This window comes from Caenorhabditis remanei, chromosome I (genome assembly GCF_010183535.1).
Source record: "Caenorhabditis remanei strain PX506 chromosome I, whole genome shotgun sequence".
NCBI classification, from domain to species: domain Eukaryota; kingdom Metazoa; phylum Nematoda; class Chromadorea; order Rhabditida; family Rhabditidae; genus Caenorhabditis; species Caenorhabditis remanei.
The window spans coordinates 2,103,666-2,117,560 of NC_071328.1; the positions used below are offsets into that span (position 1 = coordinate 2,103,666).

Sequence of the window (13,895 nt, forward strand, 5' to 3'; positions counted from 1 at the left end):
TCGAGAACGGCAAAGGCGCGATATTCCAGTCGATGAGGAGAGGAAGAGGGGAAGGAGGAAGAGCTGAAAGAAGAGGAGAAGGAGTCGATGATGTGGTGGTGAGTAAAGTTTCAACAGGACGTTGGTGGAGAGGAAGCGTCGAACGAAACGATTTTTCGAATTTAGAAATTCAAAGTTTTCTGACTTAAAAAATGATTAGGCGAAATAATGCTCTTAGATTGAAATTCACAAAGGAAGTTCAAAAATTTTCATGAATTTTGCGAAATTTTCAGGCCGAGTTGCCAAACGTACCAGCCGGAGGAGGTGAGATGGTCATTCTACGTGACGAAGATTTACCAGTGGGAAGAGAAGTCGAAGTTGGAGGAGGTGTTGATGATGAGATGGATGAGGGTGTGGGTCTGATGGATGACGCCGGATTCGCCGAACAAGCCGCCGCTGTTATGAGAGACGCGGAGCGCCAACTTCAGGATTTGATGAGGCAACATGTGCCAGGGACCCATCCAAGACCACATGTGCCGGGAAGTAATTTCGACGATGGCAAAGTAAGTGTAATCGATTATCTCGGAGATGGTCATTCTACGTGACGAAGACTTGCCGGTCGGACGATAAGTTGAAGTTGGAGGAGTTGATGATGATGAGATGGCTGAGGAAGTCAATGATGGACTGATGGAGTTGGAGGATGATGTTGGAGGTGAAGTGGCGATTCTGATGGAGATCGAAGCCAACAAAGTGGACGCCCAATTCGCTGCTGATGTCGCGGAGGCACAAAGACAGGCGGAGCACCAACTCCAGGAATTGAGAAGACGCCATCGTTCAGGGATCCATCCGATGGTCGTGAGAGCTCATGTGGGCGGGCCTTGGGGAGACGGCAGAGTAAGTGTAATCGATTATCTCGGCTCTGAAAATTTAGTTATATAAGGAAAAACTGTGACTGACGCTCAGAATGCATTCCATATTATCCACAATTTCAGCTAGTTTCTAAACTATCAGAAAAAGTGGGCGGAGCATCGAAAAATTGAAATTTTTGGGCGTCTGACAAAAAAAACAACTTACCAGTTTTAACAAATCGTTTTCAGCAGCTCCTGGACAACGACTTCGGAATCGATCGAGAACAGCAAAGACGCGATCCACCACTCGATGAGGAGATTCCAGACGAGATGCCCTTCCTTCCATTCCAGCTTCCGAAGGATCCAAGGGATTCAATGTGAATATTTGCATATTTCATGTTTTATTATTTGGTGGTTTTATTTATTTGATTCATAAATTATGTATTTTATTTTAATACTATTCTTTTAAAAACTGAAAAAAAACGAAGGGGTGGGGCGAAAAAGGAAGCAAAACGAAACAAAAAAATCGATAATCAAAAAAAGAGAGGATGGGATTCAAATGAGAGCAAAGCGGTGATTTGTACCGCCTGGAAAACTTTTATGAGAGATCAAAAAATTAAAAATTTTAGGCGTAGGACAAAATTTTTTTGGATATTCAAGTTTTGTAGATCAAATTTTTTTTTAAAGAAAAGAGGGATTGAAAAATTGACATTTTTCAAGAATTTCAGGATGGAATAATTAGAAGACGTTCAAAAATGTAAATTTTGGTAGGTAGATCAAATTCAGCTCACAAGTTTGTTGTCTTTTCTATGTCACTTGTCACTTACTTACCAATCTTTAAATGCCCATATCTCAGTAAGGTGACAAGATAGCGGAAAACTATAAACTGCAAAAATGCAGCTCTAGATTTGATCTACACACTCATAGTAAATTTATAATTGTGTGACAAAATCTAGCTGAGTTATAAGCTGTCAAAATTGAGCAACTATCCCTCGACCTGCTTGCCAGGCGCCTATATTTAAAGGCGCATATCTCAAAAGCGTAAAGAGCTATCAAAAAGTCTTCAACTATAAAAATGAGGAACTAGATTTGATCTACACAACGTATATAAATTTGTCACAGAAACATTAATACCATATTTTATAACAAACTTGCAAAACAGAAGAAATGTTATCTTTGATTTTCAGTCTTCTTCTCTTTTAAAGCCCATATCTGAAAAACTTAGAGCGCTACCAAATAATGCTCAACTAACAAAAAGTGCACAATTTTATGCTCTATATTTTTGTAGTTTACAACTATTTGAAATCTTCAATAGTTTATGAGTTATAGGTCTTCACAGTTTAACGACGGAAGCTAAGCTTGTAACTCTTTTTCTTATAAACCGATTTTATTGATTTTAATATGAATGTGTAAATCAAATCTAGATCTCTATTTTTGTAGTTTACAACTTTTTGATAGCTCCGCCCACTTTTGAGATATACGTCTTCAAAGTTAGGTGAGGGCGAGAGAGCGTGCGAAAAGAGGAGGGCGTCTCGTTTCTCTGCGTCTCTCTCCTTCCCTTCTCGATCCGCTTTCCAGGTACCTATGTTTGACGGCGCATATCTCAGTAAGGTTACAAGATAGCGGAAAACTGTAAACTGCAAAAATAGAGCTCTAGATTTGATCTACACAGTCATAGTAAATTCATAATTGTGAGACAACATCTAGCAAAGTTATGAGCTGTCAAAGTTGAGCAACGCTTCCTCAAGCTTATCTTTAAAAGCGCATATCTCAAAAATGTGAATAGCTATTGAAAAGTTGTCAACTACAAAATTGAAGATCTAGGTTTGATCTACAATGTGATATTAAGGAAATCCATCAAAATGTAACGCTTTTATTAAATTATCGGTATGTGCTCTTCCGAGTCTTTTCCATTTCTCGCCATTGTCGTCGTCGTCTCCGTCTTCCCTATAAAAAATTGAAAGGCAATATTTTATATAATATATAACAATTTTGAAAATTCTACAAAGATCTCGGTTTCTTCACTTTCCAAAAAAAAACATTCCTGGTAAATACACATATAAAACAAATACTTGAATAAAATATGAAAAATAAACTTTATATTATTTTTATAGCCATTTTGTATTTATTTTATATTTTATTAGCACGTTTTACAATGACTCCGGCAGAGAGAGAGTAAGAAATCCAGAAAAAAAGCCAAAAAGTAGAAAAAATAAACACTGAGTAGTAATAAAAGTAAAACAAAGGACTCATCTAACACTCCGCTTAGTCATTGCAAAATGTGAAAATAAAATATAGTAAATAAATATAAAATGATCTGAAACTCATATAAAGTTTCTTTTTTATTCACGTATTTGTTTTTCTTGTGTATTTATATAAACGGACATTTGGAGGTCTTCTAGATGTCTTGTCTGCAACGGTGGAATAAAAAAAACAAAATGGTAGGTCTCTGATTTTATGAAAATTGGCTCTTAAAAAACTTCGCCTCCCCAAAAAATTTGATTTTAAGCTTGATTTGTTTTTTTTTTCCCTATTTATAAGTTTCAGAACTTTTTTAAACGGGGTTTCGGGGTTTTGGAGGCTATTTAGACGGAAAAAATTCCGCCTACTTTTTCGGCCGCAGCCCTGGCTAGCACAAAAATTAAAAGCAACTTTTTCGTAAAAAAAATGGCCAATCCAGAACGAATTTCAGAGGTTTTTTTTGGTCTTGATCTCTGAAAAAACATACTTGCAATCCGGGCCGAAACGGGCCTACCCGTACCTCGCTTCAAAATGAATATTATGAGCTGAAAAATATACCAAAATGTAGATCTCAGTGAGTTCTATGTCTCTGATATAATACGGGCCGGATGGCTATTCGTTAATATGCCGCGGGCCGGGCTAGAATGGCTTTTTTGGTCATTTTGGCGTATTTTGGCACTTTTTCCCGGCCCGCGGCACATTAACGAATAACCATCCGGCCCGTAGTACGTCACGGATATAAAACTCACTGAGATCTACATTTTGGTATATTTTTCAGCTCATAATATTGAGTTTGAAGTGAGTTACGCGTTTCGGCCCGTGTCGGCCCGGTTTGCAAGTATGGAAAAAAGGCTATTGAGAAATGTAAAAATGATTATGTTATGTCAACAACAATCCTGGTATTACATGAATTTACAAAAATTACAGGCGGATAACAGCAGAGCAGGAGGCGTGGGACAAGGAAGGCAAAGAAGAGGAGGAAGAGCTGGAAGAGGAGAACGAGGAGAAGGAGATTTCAACAGGACAATCGGCGGAGAGGTCAAATTGAAAGATTTTTTGAATGATGAAAATCCAAAGCTTTTATTAGCACGGCACGCTTCTTACCATACTTGCAAACCGGACAAGAACGGGCCGGCCCGTAACTCGCTTCAAACTTAATGTTATGGTCTGAAAAATATACCATAATGTAGATCTCGGCGAGCTCTATGTCCATGACCTACTACGGGCCGGATAGTCGTTCGTCAATGCGCCGCGGGCCGGGCTAGAATGGCTTTTTTGGCCATTTTGGCGTATTTTGGCACTTTTTCCCGGCCCGCGGCACATTAACAAATATCCATCCGGCCCGTAGTAGGTCACGGACATAGCACTCGCTGAAATCTACATTTTCGTATATTTTTCAAACATAATATTGAGTTTCAAGGGAGTTACGAGCCAGTTTGCAAGTATCGTATTTAGATCGAAATTCACAAAAAAAGACCAAAATTTTCAGGCCGGATTCCGCAACGACGGAGCAGATCAGGTGGCGGAGGAGGTAGAAATGGATATGGAGAGAGAGGATGTGATCGTGAACAACGACGACGAGGAACGGCAACGACAGCAACTAGAAAATTCTCGTCAGATGGTTCTCAATGAGGTCGCCAATGTCGCGGACGAGTTGGAAGATATGTTGCGTCGCATCGGGGCTCCAGTGGAGGCTGAGCAGCAGCCCGTGCACAGAAACGATCCCCAAAACGCAGGAATCGTCCGGAACGGGGTACCGAGAGTCGCAAGAGGTTCACGGAGAGATGGACGAGTAAGTGTAACCGGATTACCTACAGTACCGGACAAAAAAGGTATCAATTTCAGTGGAAAATGACCAACTTTGAGAGTGTATTTCGGTGTCATCTGATTGTCCGACAAACTCAAGTTAATATGGGTTAGACGGAGCAAAAATAGTACATCATTTTTGTAGTTGGCCACTTTTTTGTATGGACACTACCATGAAAGTTACAGGTAAAGAAACCCATTACTCCCTTAAATTGACTAATTTCAATGCAAATTAACAAAATTTTGGAGATGTTGACTTTGACAATCTATAACTTTCATGGTAGTGTACCTACAAAAAAATGGTAAACTACAAAAATGATGTGCTATTTTTGTTCTGTCCAACTCATATAAACTTGAGCTTATCGGACAATCAGATGACACCAAAATACACCGTTAAAATTGGTCATTTTACACTGAAAACAGCCAAAGTTGAAAACCTTTTTGTCCGGTACTGTAACTTGTCAAGCCTGATATGACATAAATTTACGAAAATTACAGGCGGTGTTGGCGAATAGCGACAGGGCAGGAGCCGTGGGACGAAGAGGACGAAGAAGAGAAAGACTAGGTCGAGGTGGAAGAGGTGGAAGAGCTCGAAGAGCTCGAAGAGTTTGATTCCCCAAGTTCGCTCTGTCACCTTTGGATAATCTATACTCCGTCTGGAATTCGAAAATTTCAGGACGATTCAACAACTAACCGACTTTTGTTTACTATGATTATTTTGTATGATTTTATGAATTTCTGTCCATCATTTTCTGATTATCTGTTTATTATTAACTAAAAAATGTGCAAAACTTCGCATTCTACATTTTTGTAAATTACAACTTTTTAAAATCTTTCATACCTTATGAGTTATAGGTCTTCAAAGTTTAACACCGTAAACTACAGCTCTCTCGCCGCCATAGGTACCTATCTTTGACGACGCATATCTCAGTAAGGTGACAAGACAGCGGAAAACTATAAACTGTAAAAATGGAGCTCTACTCAGGTATTTTTTGGCGAGGGTTGGGCAGTGAAAATGTTAAAAGGGCCATGTGGCCATTGAATGGGGCAAGTTGCCCACAAAAAGGGCCACATGGCCCAGTGGGCACTAGTTTGGCGCGGGTTGGGCACAAGCTGGAGAGTTGGTTGCCGAAAGGAGAGGCTGGTCGGATGTGGGCACGAGTTGGGCACCTGTTTGGCCCCGGTTGGGCACCACATTGGCCCGAAGTGGGCACAAGTTGAGAAATCGCGCTCTACAGCACACGCTGATTTTTCACCACGATTTTTCTAATTTATTCCGTTTCTTTTTCAATTCTTTCGTCCTTCTATTTTATGCTACTTTTTTCAATTAGAAGATGAGACAATCTACACAGATCCGCCGATAAAACAGGTAAGACGCTAAATTTTTCTTTTTTTATCTTTCAATTTTTGACAAATTTCAGCGGAACAAGAAATAAATTCAGCAATACGAGCATCTTCATCAACTACGCGCTCCGGCTACTCCACTGCTCGTCTCTGTTAATTTTCGCATTTACTTTAGATTTTTCGTTTTAATTTATTTATTTGTAACTTTTACTAAAAATCATATTCTTTTCCTGTATTCCTATTCCCCATTTTAAAGTTTAACAAATTCTAGTTTATTTTAGTTCATTCTAGTTCCCCATTATTACTGAAATGATTATTTTTTGTTTAATTTTGATGAATAAATAGTAGAAAAGTACAAAAATGTGTAATCTGGTTAATTATAGTGCTAGTGCGAAAGGAGAGAAATGCCGCTCGTTGTACCAAATCTCGGCACTTTGCCCACGAAATGGGCCATGTGGCCCTCAAAATCGGCACTAGTGCCGGCGTAGGGCAGGCCCCGCGGCCCTTTTCTCTGCGCCATGCTGCCCATTTCATGGGCAAAGTGCGAAAAAATACCTGAGTAGATTTGATCTACATTGTCATTGTAATTTCATAACTGTGTGACTAAATCTTGCAAAGTTATGAGCTGTCAAAGTTGAAAACTCTCCCTCAAGCTTATCTTTAAAGGCGCATATCTCAAAAACGTGAATAGCTATCGGAAAGTTGTCAACTACAAAAATGAAGATCTATGTTTGAGCTACACAACGTATATAAATTTGTCACGCAAAAATCAATACCATATTTTATAACAAACTTGCAAAACAGAAGAAATGTTATCTTTGATTTTCAGTCTTCTTCTCTTTTAAAGCCCATATCTGAAAAGCTTAGAGCGCTACCAAATAATGGGCAACTGACAAAATGTGCACAATTTTACGCTCTACATTTTTTCAGTTTACAGTTTTTTTAAATCTTCAATACCTTATGAGTTATAGGTTTTCAAAGTTTAACGAAGGAAGCTAAGCTCGTAACTCTTTTTCTTATATACGCACACACAATAATCAATAGCAATAGAAAATGCGCTCCATTAACACCCCTCTCGATTAGGGAGATTGCCTGTGGGAAGGTCTTGTATGCCACTCTTCTCATTCCACTCAATATTCCATTCTTCCCCGCAACATGTCTGCCATCCCTCTATTGAAACTCCCTATATTATGCATTAATGAAATATTAATCAATACCGATATCATTTCTCTGTAAGTCAACATTTCCTCGCACTAACCCACTAATACTATTTCAGTGTAAACTTTTGCTTACAATCAGAAAAATGTAGGCGATTTGTGAATTTTATAAGAACCTCACTAACCGGATTGCATGTGGATATCAAGAATGAAATGACTGAAATTCGATTTATTTCTTCAAATGGACACGAGGGTTCCTGGTTTTATGTAACCGATAATGAGACGGTGCCATTCGATGGTAGTAATCAGATGGATATGTGGTAAGTCAGTTTATCTGTTCATCCGGATGTCCTCTGTTTTTCAGTTTCGATGAGTTGGCAATCGCTTCATATCACAATGAACAGGATATTCAATCATTCATTAGCACAGGAATCAATTTCTTTTCAAAGGAGTTATTCAGGAAGCCTATTCTCAATGTCTACCTCCATCCAGATGACTTTCCAGAATCCAGACGACCATTTTATGAAGGATTCAATGAATGTGAGGAGATCCATATCCAAGGAGAGAAGGCGATGAGGAACGAGGACTTGAAAGGGATTCTGGAGAATCTGGAATTCAAAAAAGCATGTGTATTGGATATTCCAGTGAATCAAGACTTCAAATGTAACCTTCAGAAATTTCACCATAAGATACTCAGGTGTGATAGAAGAGAAGGAGGTAGTTGTGATTGGATCACTAGAGATGTACTGCTCAGTCTGAAATGCGTCACCCGTATATATCTGGTTGACAGTGTTCTGACTGCAGCTGACTGCAAGACATTTTTCAATGATTGGTACCGTTCTGATGAAACTAACTTCGAGATGTTGCACATTCAGAACAGGATTCCTTTAGCTGGACTGACTTTCGAAGACATTCCATCGATTCCATGGGATGAGGAGCTACGGGGACAATATTTTCGGTATGTTAGTGCTTGTAACAGAAAGAAAAAAAAGTTTGGCGGAAGGGGGAGTCGAACCCTGGATGCCAGATTGCTGGTCAGAGACGTTACCGGGTACACCAAAGGGGTGAAGGCGCGGGCGGCACTTAGAGGGTTGTGATAAGCTCGTCCACTCCGCGGCGGACGGCCGGGAGATTCATCACCACCCCCACTGCGGCGCCACCTCCTTGTCCCAAGTGGCGCAGCTGGTAAGGAGTCTGGCTACCAAAAATGTATCCAAGGTTCGATTCCTTCTCTAGACAGTTATTTTTTGCTTTTTGTAACGATCGCGGTGGTGTATTTTTTATAAAACTGAGACAATTTCTAGACGGTTTTCCTTCGTTTTCAGGGACTCAGAAACCATTGCTTTCGACTGCTCCGACGGAACTGATTACTTGAGAAGAGACGGATCTTTATGTACTATTCGATTCACTAATCTTCAACTATTCTTTGGTGTTTGGAAGAATCGATTTCCGGATATTTCAGATACTTCGATTATTGTGTAATGTGTATTGCATACTTTCAGATTTGATTTACTAATAAAAAGTTCTAATAAATTAATCGTGCAAGCTTTGATGTAAATGCAAAATACAGGGAGCTTGAAGAACGGGATGACAGATATTTCGGGGAGGGAGCAGAGTTGTCCGGATTCTGGTATTCCGAGTTTTTTTTGACATTCCGGTTCCGGTTCCGGATTCCGGAAAATGAAAATTTTTATTCCGATTCCGGTTTTTTGAGTCTCTTTTTTCCGGAATTCAGAAGTTGACTTGGCCTTGCAAATTTATCGAATCATTCCGAATTCCGTATTCCGAAATTCCGAAATTCCGGGTTTTTTGTCATTCCGGTTCCGGATTCCGTATGCCGGATTTCAAAAATTTGATTCCGGTTCCGGATTCCGTATTCCGAAAACTGAAAAATGGCATTCCGTACAACTCTGGGAGGGGTATTACATAAATAGAGAGGAATGATGGACACACAATGACAGTGTCTCTGACCGGTCTCAATGGAGCGCACTTATTGATTTTCTAAGGGAGTGAACGAGGAGAGGAGAGTTTCTCTGATGCACAGACAGTTATTGAGTGTTTCTGTTCATTCCATTGAAACGGACCTATTCATGTAGTTCTCCATCCCCAAAATGACTGTAATCCCATTATTCAAGCTCCCAGTATTATGCATTAATGAAATATTAATCCATACTGATATCATTTCTCTGTAAGTTACAACCTTTGAAATAAACACTAATCAATATTTTCAGTGTCAGTCTGTCATTAATATCCAGAAGATCCAAACGACTAGTGAGAACAAGTAAAACATCACTGGCTGGATTTAATATAGAAATCAAGAATGATGTGACTCAAGTTCAATTCGTAACATCCGAAAAAGAAGATGCGGGAAGTTGGTTTTTCAAAATAGAGGAAAAGGAAAGTGGTGGTGGCGAAGTGATAGAAATGAGGTATGTTCTGATTGTTTGTTCATCCAGATGTCCTTTTTCAGTTTCAAAAATGACGTCATCCACTCATATCACTCTGCAAATGATATTCAGCAATCAGTGAAACTTGGAGTCGAATATCTTAGAGATTTATTCAAAAAATCTACTATATTTGAAGTTTTCCTTTATCCTGATGATTTTTCTGCATCCAGACGTCCATTTTATATGGGATTCAATGAATCTGACAATCTTCTTATTAAAGGAGAGAAGACAATTGAAAACGATGATCTGAAATCAATAATGGAAAATTTGACGGTCAAAAATCAATTGGCTCTGATGATCCCAACAAGTACATCTTTTGAATGCAACATGAATATTTTCAAATTCAAACAGCTCGTTTGTCTGGATAAAAAAAACAGTGGCCACCTGATAACTAGGGAAGTGCTGATGAGTCTGAAATGTACACTTATGCAATTCCATCATACTCTTCTAGAAGCAGATGACGTCATGCCATTCTTCGAGAGGTGGTATCATTCTGATGATACAGAATTCACTATATTGCTTGTAAAAACAGATAAATCGTTTGCTGGAATGAACTTTGACAGGTTCCATCCAACTCAATGGAATCCCGAGCAACGAGGTCCCAAGTTCTTGTGAGTTATGGTTGCTTTCGACTCTGAAACTATACAATTTTCAGATATACCCCACGTCTCGCCTTTGACTGTACCAGAGGAATGGATATAATGAGAAAAGATGGATTACTTTGCACTGTGGACAACAGGATTAATGTCCTTATCTTTGCTGTCTGGCACAACCGATTTCATGATGTTTCTGGGGTGTCGAAAAATCGTTAAAAGCTGTATTTTTTTTTGTTGGGTTTTGTTTGTTTTTAATGAAAAAAATGATTGTTTGTGTCGTGGAAATAATATTCTATCATTATTTTCACAACTGGTATTGGCTAGGGTCATTTTATTTTTAGAAAACTCATTAAGCAGCAAAAGTATATTCCATGTGAGCCACTGTCGATGTGAACAATTGATTTTGAATCAATTAGTGTCGGAAGTTAGTCATCCACCGATCGACTATCAGAAGTTATTCATTTGCGAGTACAAAAATAAACCGTTCGTATTAAATGCTGTATTGTTTCCTAAGTTACTCTCAATTCTTAAGGTGGCTTGAGTTTACCAACCCTATAAACCTCCTGAACAGTTTGTTCTATCAGTTCGAATTCATCCCTCAAAGTCAATCCAGTTCTAGAACAGAACTGAAGGTTTTGATATCTATCTTGTTCGATATCCGTGACGCTACATCGTTGTAACCGTACTTGTGACGAGCCGAACCGATTTTCTCCGGCCCGGATGAAGCGACTTTCTCCCGAAAAGCATGACTTTTTCAGCAATAATTTTTGAAAAATAGTTTTTTGGGCATTTTGTGCCTAAGTTCAATTGACAAATTTAAGTAATTCTACAATAATCTTTGGCGTGTAAAAAATCAAAAAACGTTTCCCTCGGAATTATAGCTTGTCAAAGTCTTCAATTCAAAAGATAGCGATTTTCGAGGTGCTTTCTTTGACGGCCTGTATCTTTTCAGAGTCAGAAAAATAGACGTGTAAACGGCGCTAGCTTCTGGTAAAAAGACAACGAGCAAAAAGACTGAATGAATCAATAAATACACAGTTTTCTACATAATTACTATTTCATTAATAAAAATCAATCAATTATTGATATAAGAATCCCCGATTTGAGAAATTTCACTTTTCGAGGTCAAACCATCAACAAAAAAACAAATACAGCTTTTAACGATTTCTCGACACCCCAGAAACATCATGGAATCGGTTGTGCCAGACAGCAAAGATAAGGACATTAATCCTGTTGTCCACAGTGCACAGTAAACCATCTTTTCTCATTATATCTACTCCACTGGTACAGTCGACAGCGAAATCTGGAGTATATCTGAAAATTGGATAGTTTCAGAGTCGAAAGCAACCATAACTCACAAGAACTTGGGACCTCGTTGTTCGGGATTCCATTGAGTTGGATGGAACCTGTCAAAGTTTATTCCAGCAAACGATTTATCTGTTTTTACAAGCAATATAGTGAATTCTGTATCATCAGAGTAATACCATTTCTCGAAGAATGGCATGATGTCATCGGCTTCCAGAAGAGTGTAATGGAATTGCATATGAGTACATTTCAAATTCACAAGTACTTCCCTAGTTATCCATCGACTACTAATCTCTTTATATGAACAAGTAAGCCATTTGAATTTGAGAAGATTTGTGTTGCATTCGAATGATGAATTCACTGGAATATGCAGGGTCAATTGATTTTTGACCTTCAAATTTTCCAGTATTGATTTCAGATCAACGTTCTCAATTGTCTTGTCTCCTTCAATGAAAAGATTGTCAGATTCATTGAATCCCGTATAAAAGGGACGTCTGGATGCAGAAAAATCATCCGGATAAAGGAAAACTTCAAATATAGTAGATTTTCTGAATAAATCTTTAAGATATTCAACTCCAAGTTTCACTGATTGTTGAATATCATCCGCTGAATGATATGAGTGGATGACGTCATATTTGAAACTGAAAAACGGACATCTGGATGAACAAACAATCAGAACATACCTCATTTCCATCACTTGGTCATCAATACATTCCTTTTCCTCTATTTTGAAAAACCAACTTCCCGCATCTTCTTTTTTGGATGTAACAAATTGAACTTGAGTCACATCATTCTTGATTTCTATATTAAATCCAGTTAAAGATGTTTTAGTTGTTCTCACAAGTCGCTTGGATCTTTTGGATATTAATGATAGGCTGACACTGAAATAAAAATATTAGTCACCATGTCGATGGACACTTACAGAGTAATAAAATCAGCATTGGTTAATATTTCATTAATGCATAATATAGGGAGTTTCAATAGAGACAGACTGACACTGAAAATATTGATTAGTGTCTATTTTCAAGGTTGTAACTTACAGAGAAATGATATCGGTATTGATTAATATTTCATTAATGCATAATACAGGCAGTTTCAATAGAGGGATGGCAGACATGTTGGGGGAAGAATAGAATAATGAGTGGAATGAGAAGGGTGACGTACGGACCTTCCTACAGTCAATGACCCTGCGCGCAGACCCATCTCAATGAAGCGCACTTATTGATTTTCTGAGAGTGTTAAAGAGGAGAGGAGATTTTCTATGCACAGACTTTTGTTACCTGACCTACCGTCTACTGAACCAAGTGCAGACAAGTACCTGTTTTATCAGACTATTCATTCGGAAACACTTTTGAAATGACTAATCTGAAATCTCGATGCTTAACCAAGAATCGATTCAACTAGCTATGACCTTGCTAAATCTGGTATGACATACATTTACGAATTCGGAAATTTCAGGCCGTTGCGAGTGGAAGTGGTGGTCGGCGTGGAGGCGTGAGACGAGGCCGCGGGGGGCAGACGAGACGGGCCGGAGGCCGGCGTGGATCCCGAACTCAAGAACAACGTGATGATGGAGCATACGGAATTCCAGTGAGTGAAGTTTTTGAATTTTAAAGTTCAAACAAAAAACCGAAAATGTCTGTCCCGTCTTAGATTCGGTATTTTCAGAACAATTCGACCGTGGATTGGAATCGCCCCGTCTACTGGGACCTTGACATTCCGTACAGCCATGAAGAAGTTGTTGAAACATGTGAAGCTGCACGTTGGCGTGGAGGAATGAGAAGAGGCCGTGGGGGGCAGACGAGAAGAATCGAAAGAAGACGTGGAGCCCGAACTCGAGATCATGGACAATATAACGCGTTCTCTGTAAGACTCGAGCAACGTGTGCCCTAGGGACAGATTTTTATACAAACATGTATTATGTGCCTCTAGTAACCCAAATCCACAATATTGGCTCCCGGCTCGCAGGCACGGTAGTACGGTAGGTGCTCAAAGGTGCAAAAATGAAATTTTTTCTGTTATGTCGTAGAAAGCTGAAATTTTTACCATGTTTCATAGGTGTGAAATAAAGTATTTCCACAAAGTTTCGAAACATGGTTCAAAAAATTTCCCGAGTTGTAAGATAAAATCATCAATTTTTAAAGAATTTTTGGATTAAATTGAAAAAAAAGT

The 13,895-nt window shown here is 38.9% G+C and overlaps 6 protein-coding genes across 6 annotated transcripts; 3 read left to right on the forward strand and 3 right to left on the reverse strand.

Annotated features, from left to right (window-relative positions):
* Nucleotides 1-652: 652 nt before the first annotated feature.
* Nucleotides 653-1,218, reverse strand: GCK72_000276 (uncharacterized protein; the record flags this gene model as incomplete). Its single annotated transcript, XM_053722382.1, has 2 exons — nt 653-898; nt 1,054-1,218. The coding sequence occupies 2 exons, from the start codon at nt 1,216-1,218 to the stop codon at nt 653-655; spliced, it is 411 nt and encodes a 136-aa protein (XP_053591027.1).
* Nucleotides 1,219-3,944: 2,726 nt separating this feature from the next.
* GCK72_000277 (uncharacterized protein) lies at nt 3,945-5,486 on the forward strand (the record flags this gene model as incomplete). Its single annotated transcript, XM_053722383.1, has 3 exons — nt 3,945-4,106; nt 4,558-4,860; nt 5,373-5,486. 3 exons carry the CDS (start codon nt 3,945-3,947, stop codon nt 5,484-5,486), a joined length of 579 nt encoding a protein of 192 aa, XP_053591028.1.
* On the reverse strand, nt 5,336-8,302 carry GCK72_000278 (uncharacterized protein; the record flags this gene model as incomplete). Its single annotated transcript, XM_053722384.1, has 3 exons — nt 5,336-5,530; nt 7,858-8,183; nt 8,230-8,302. The coding sequence occupies 3 exons, from the start codon at nt 8,300-8,302 to the stop codon at nt 5,336-5,338; spliced, it is 594 nt and encodes a 197-aa protein (XP_053591029.1).
* GCK72_000279 (uncharacterized protein) lies at nt 7,374-8,857 on the forward strand (the record flags this gene model as incomplete). Its single annotated transcript, XM_053722385.1, has 4 exons — nt 7,374-7,450; nt 7,495-7,695; nt 7,740-8,333; nt 8,701-8,857. 4 exons carry the CDS (start codon nt 7,374-7,376, stop codon nt 8,855-8,857), a joined length of 1,029 nt encoding a protein of 342 aa, XP_053591030.1.
* Nucleotides 8,858-9,486: 629 nt separating this feature from the next.
* Nucleotides 9,487-10,634, forward strand: GCK72_000280 (uncharacterized protein; the record flags this gene model as incomplete). Its single annotated transcript, XM_053722386.1, has 4 exons — nt 9,487-9,563; nt 9,607-9,804; nt 9,993-10,433; nt 10,478-10,634. The coding sequence occupies 4 exons, from the start codon at nt 9,487-9,489 to the stop codon at nt 10,632-10,634; spliced, it is 873 nt and encodes a 290-aa protein (XP_053591031.1).
* A 941-nt stretch (nt 10,635-11,575) lies between these two features.
* Nucleotides 11,576-12,417, reverse strand: GCK72_000281 (uncharacterized protein; the record flags this gene model as incomplete). The annotated part of the gene is made up of 3 exons (XM_053722387.1): nt 11,576-11,732; nt 11,777-12,364; nt 12,407-12,417. The coding sequence occupies 3 exons, from the start codon at nt 12,415-12,417 to the stop codon at nt 11,576-11,578; spliced, it is 756 nt and encodes a 251-aa protein (XP_053591032.1).
* Nucleotides 12,418-13,895: the final 1,478 nt, after the last annotated feature.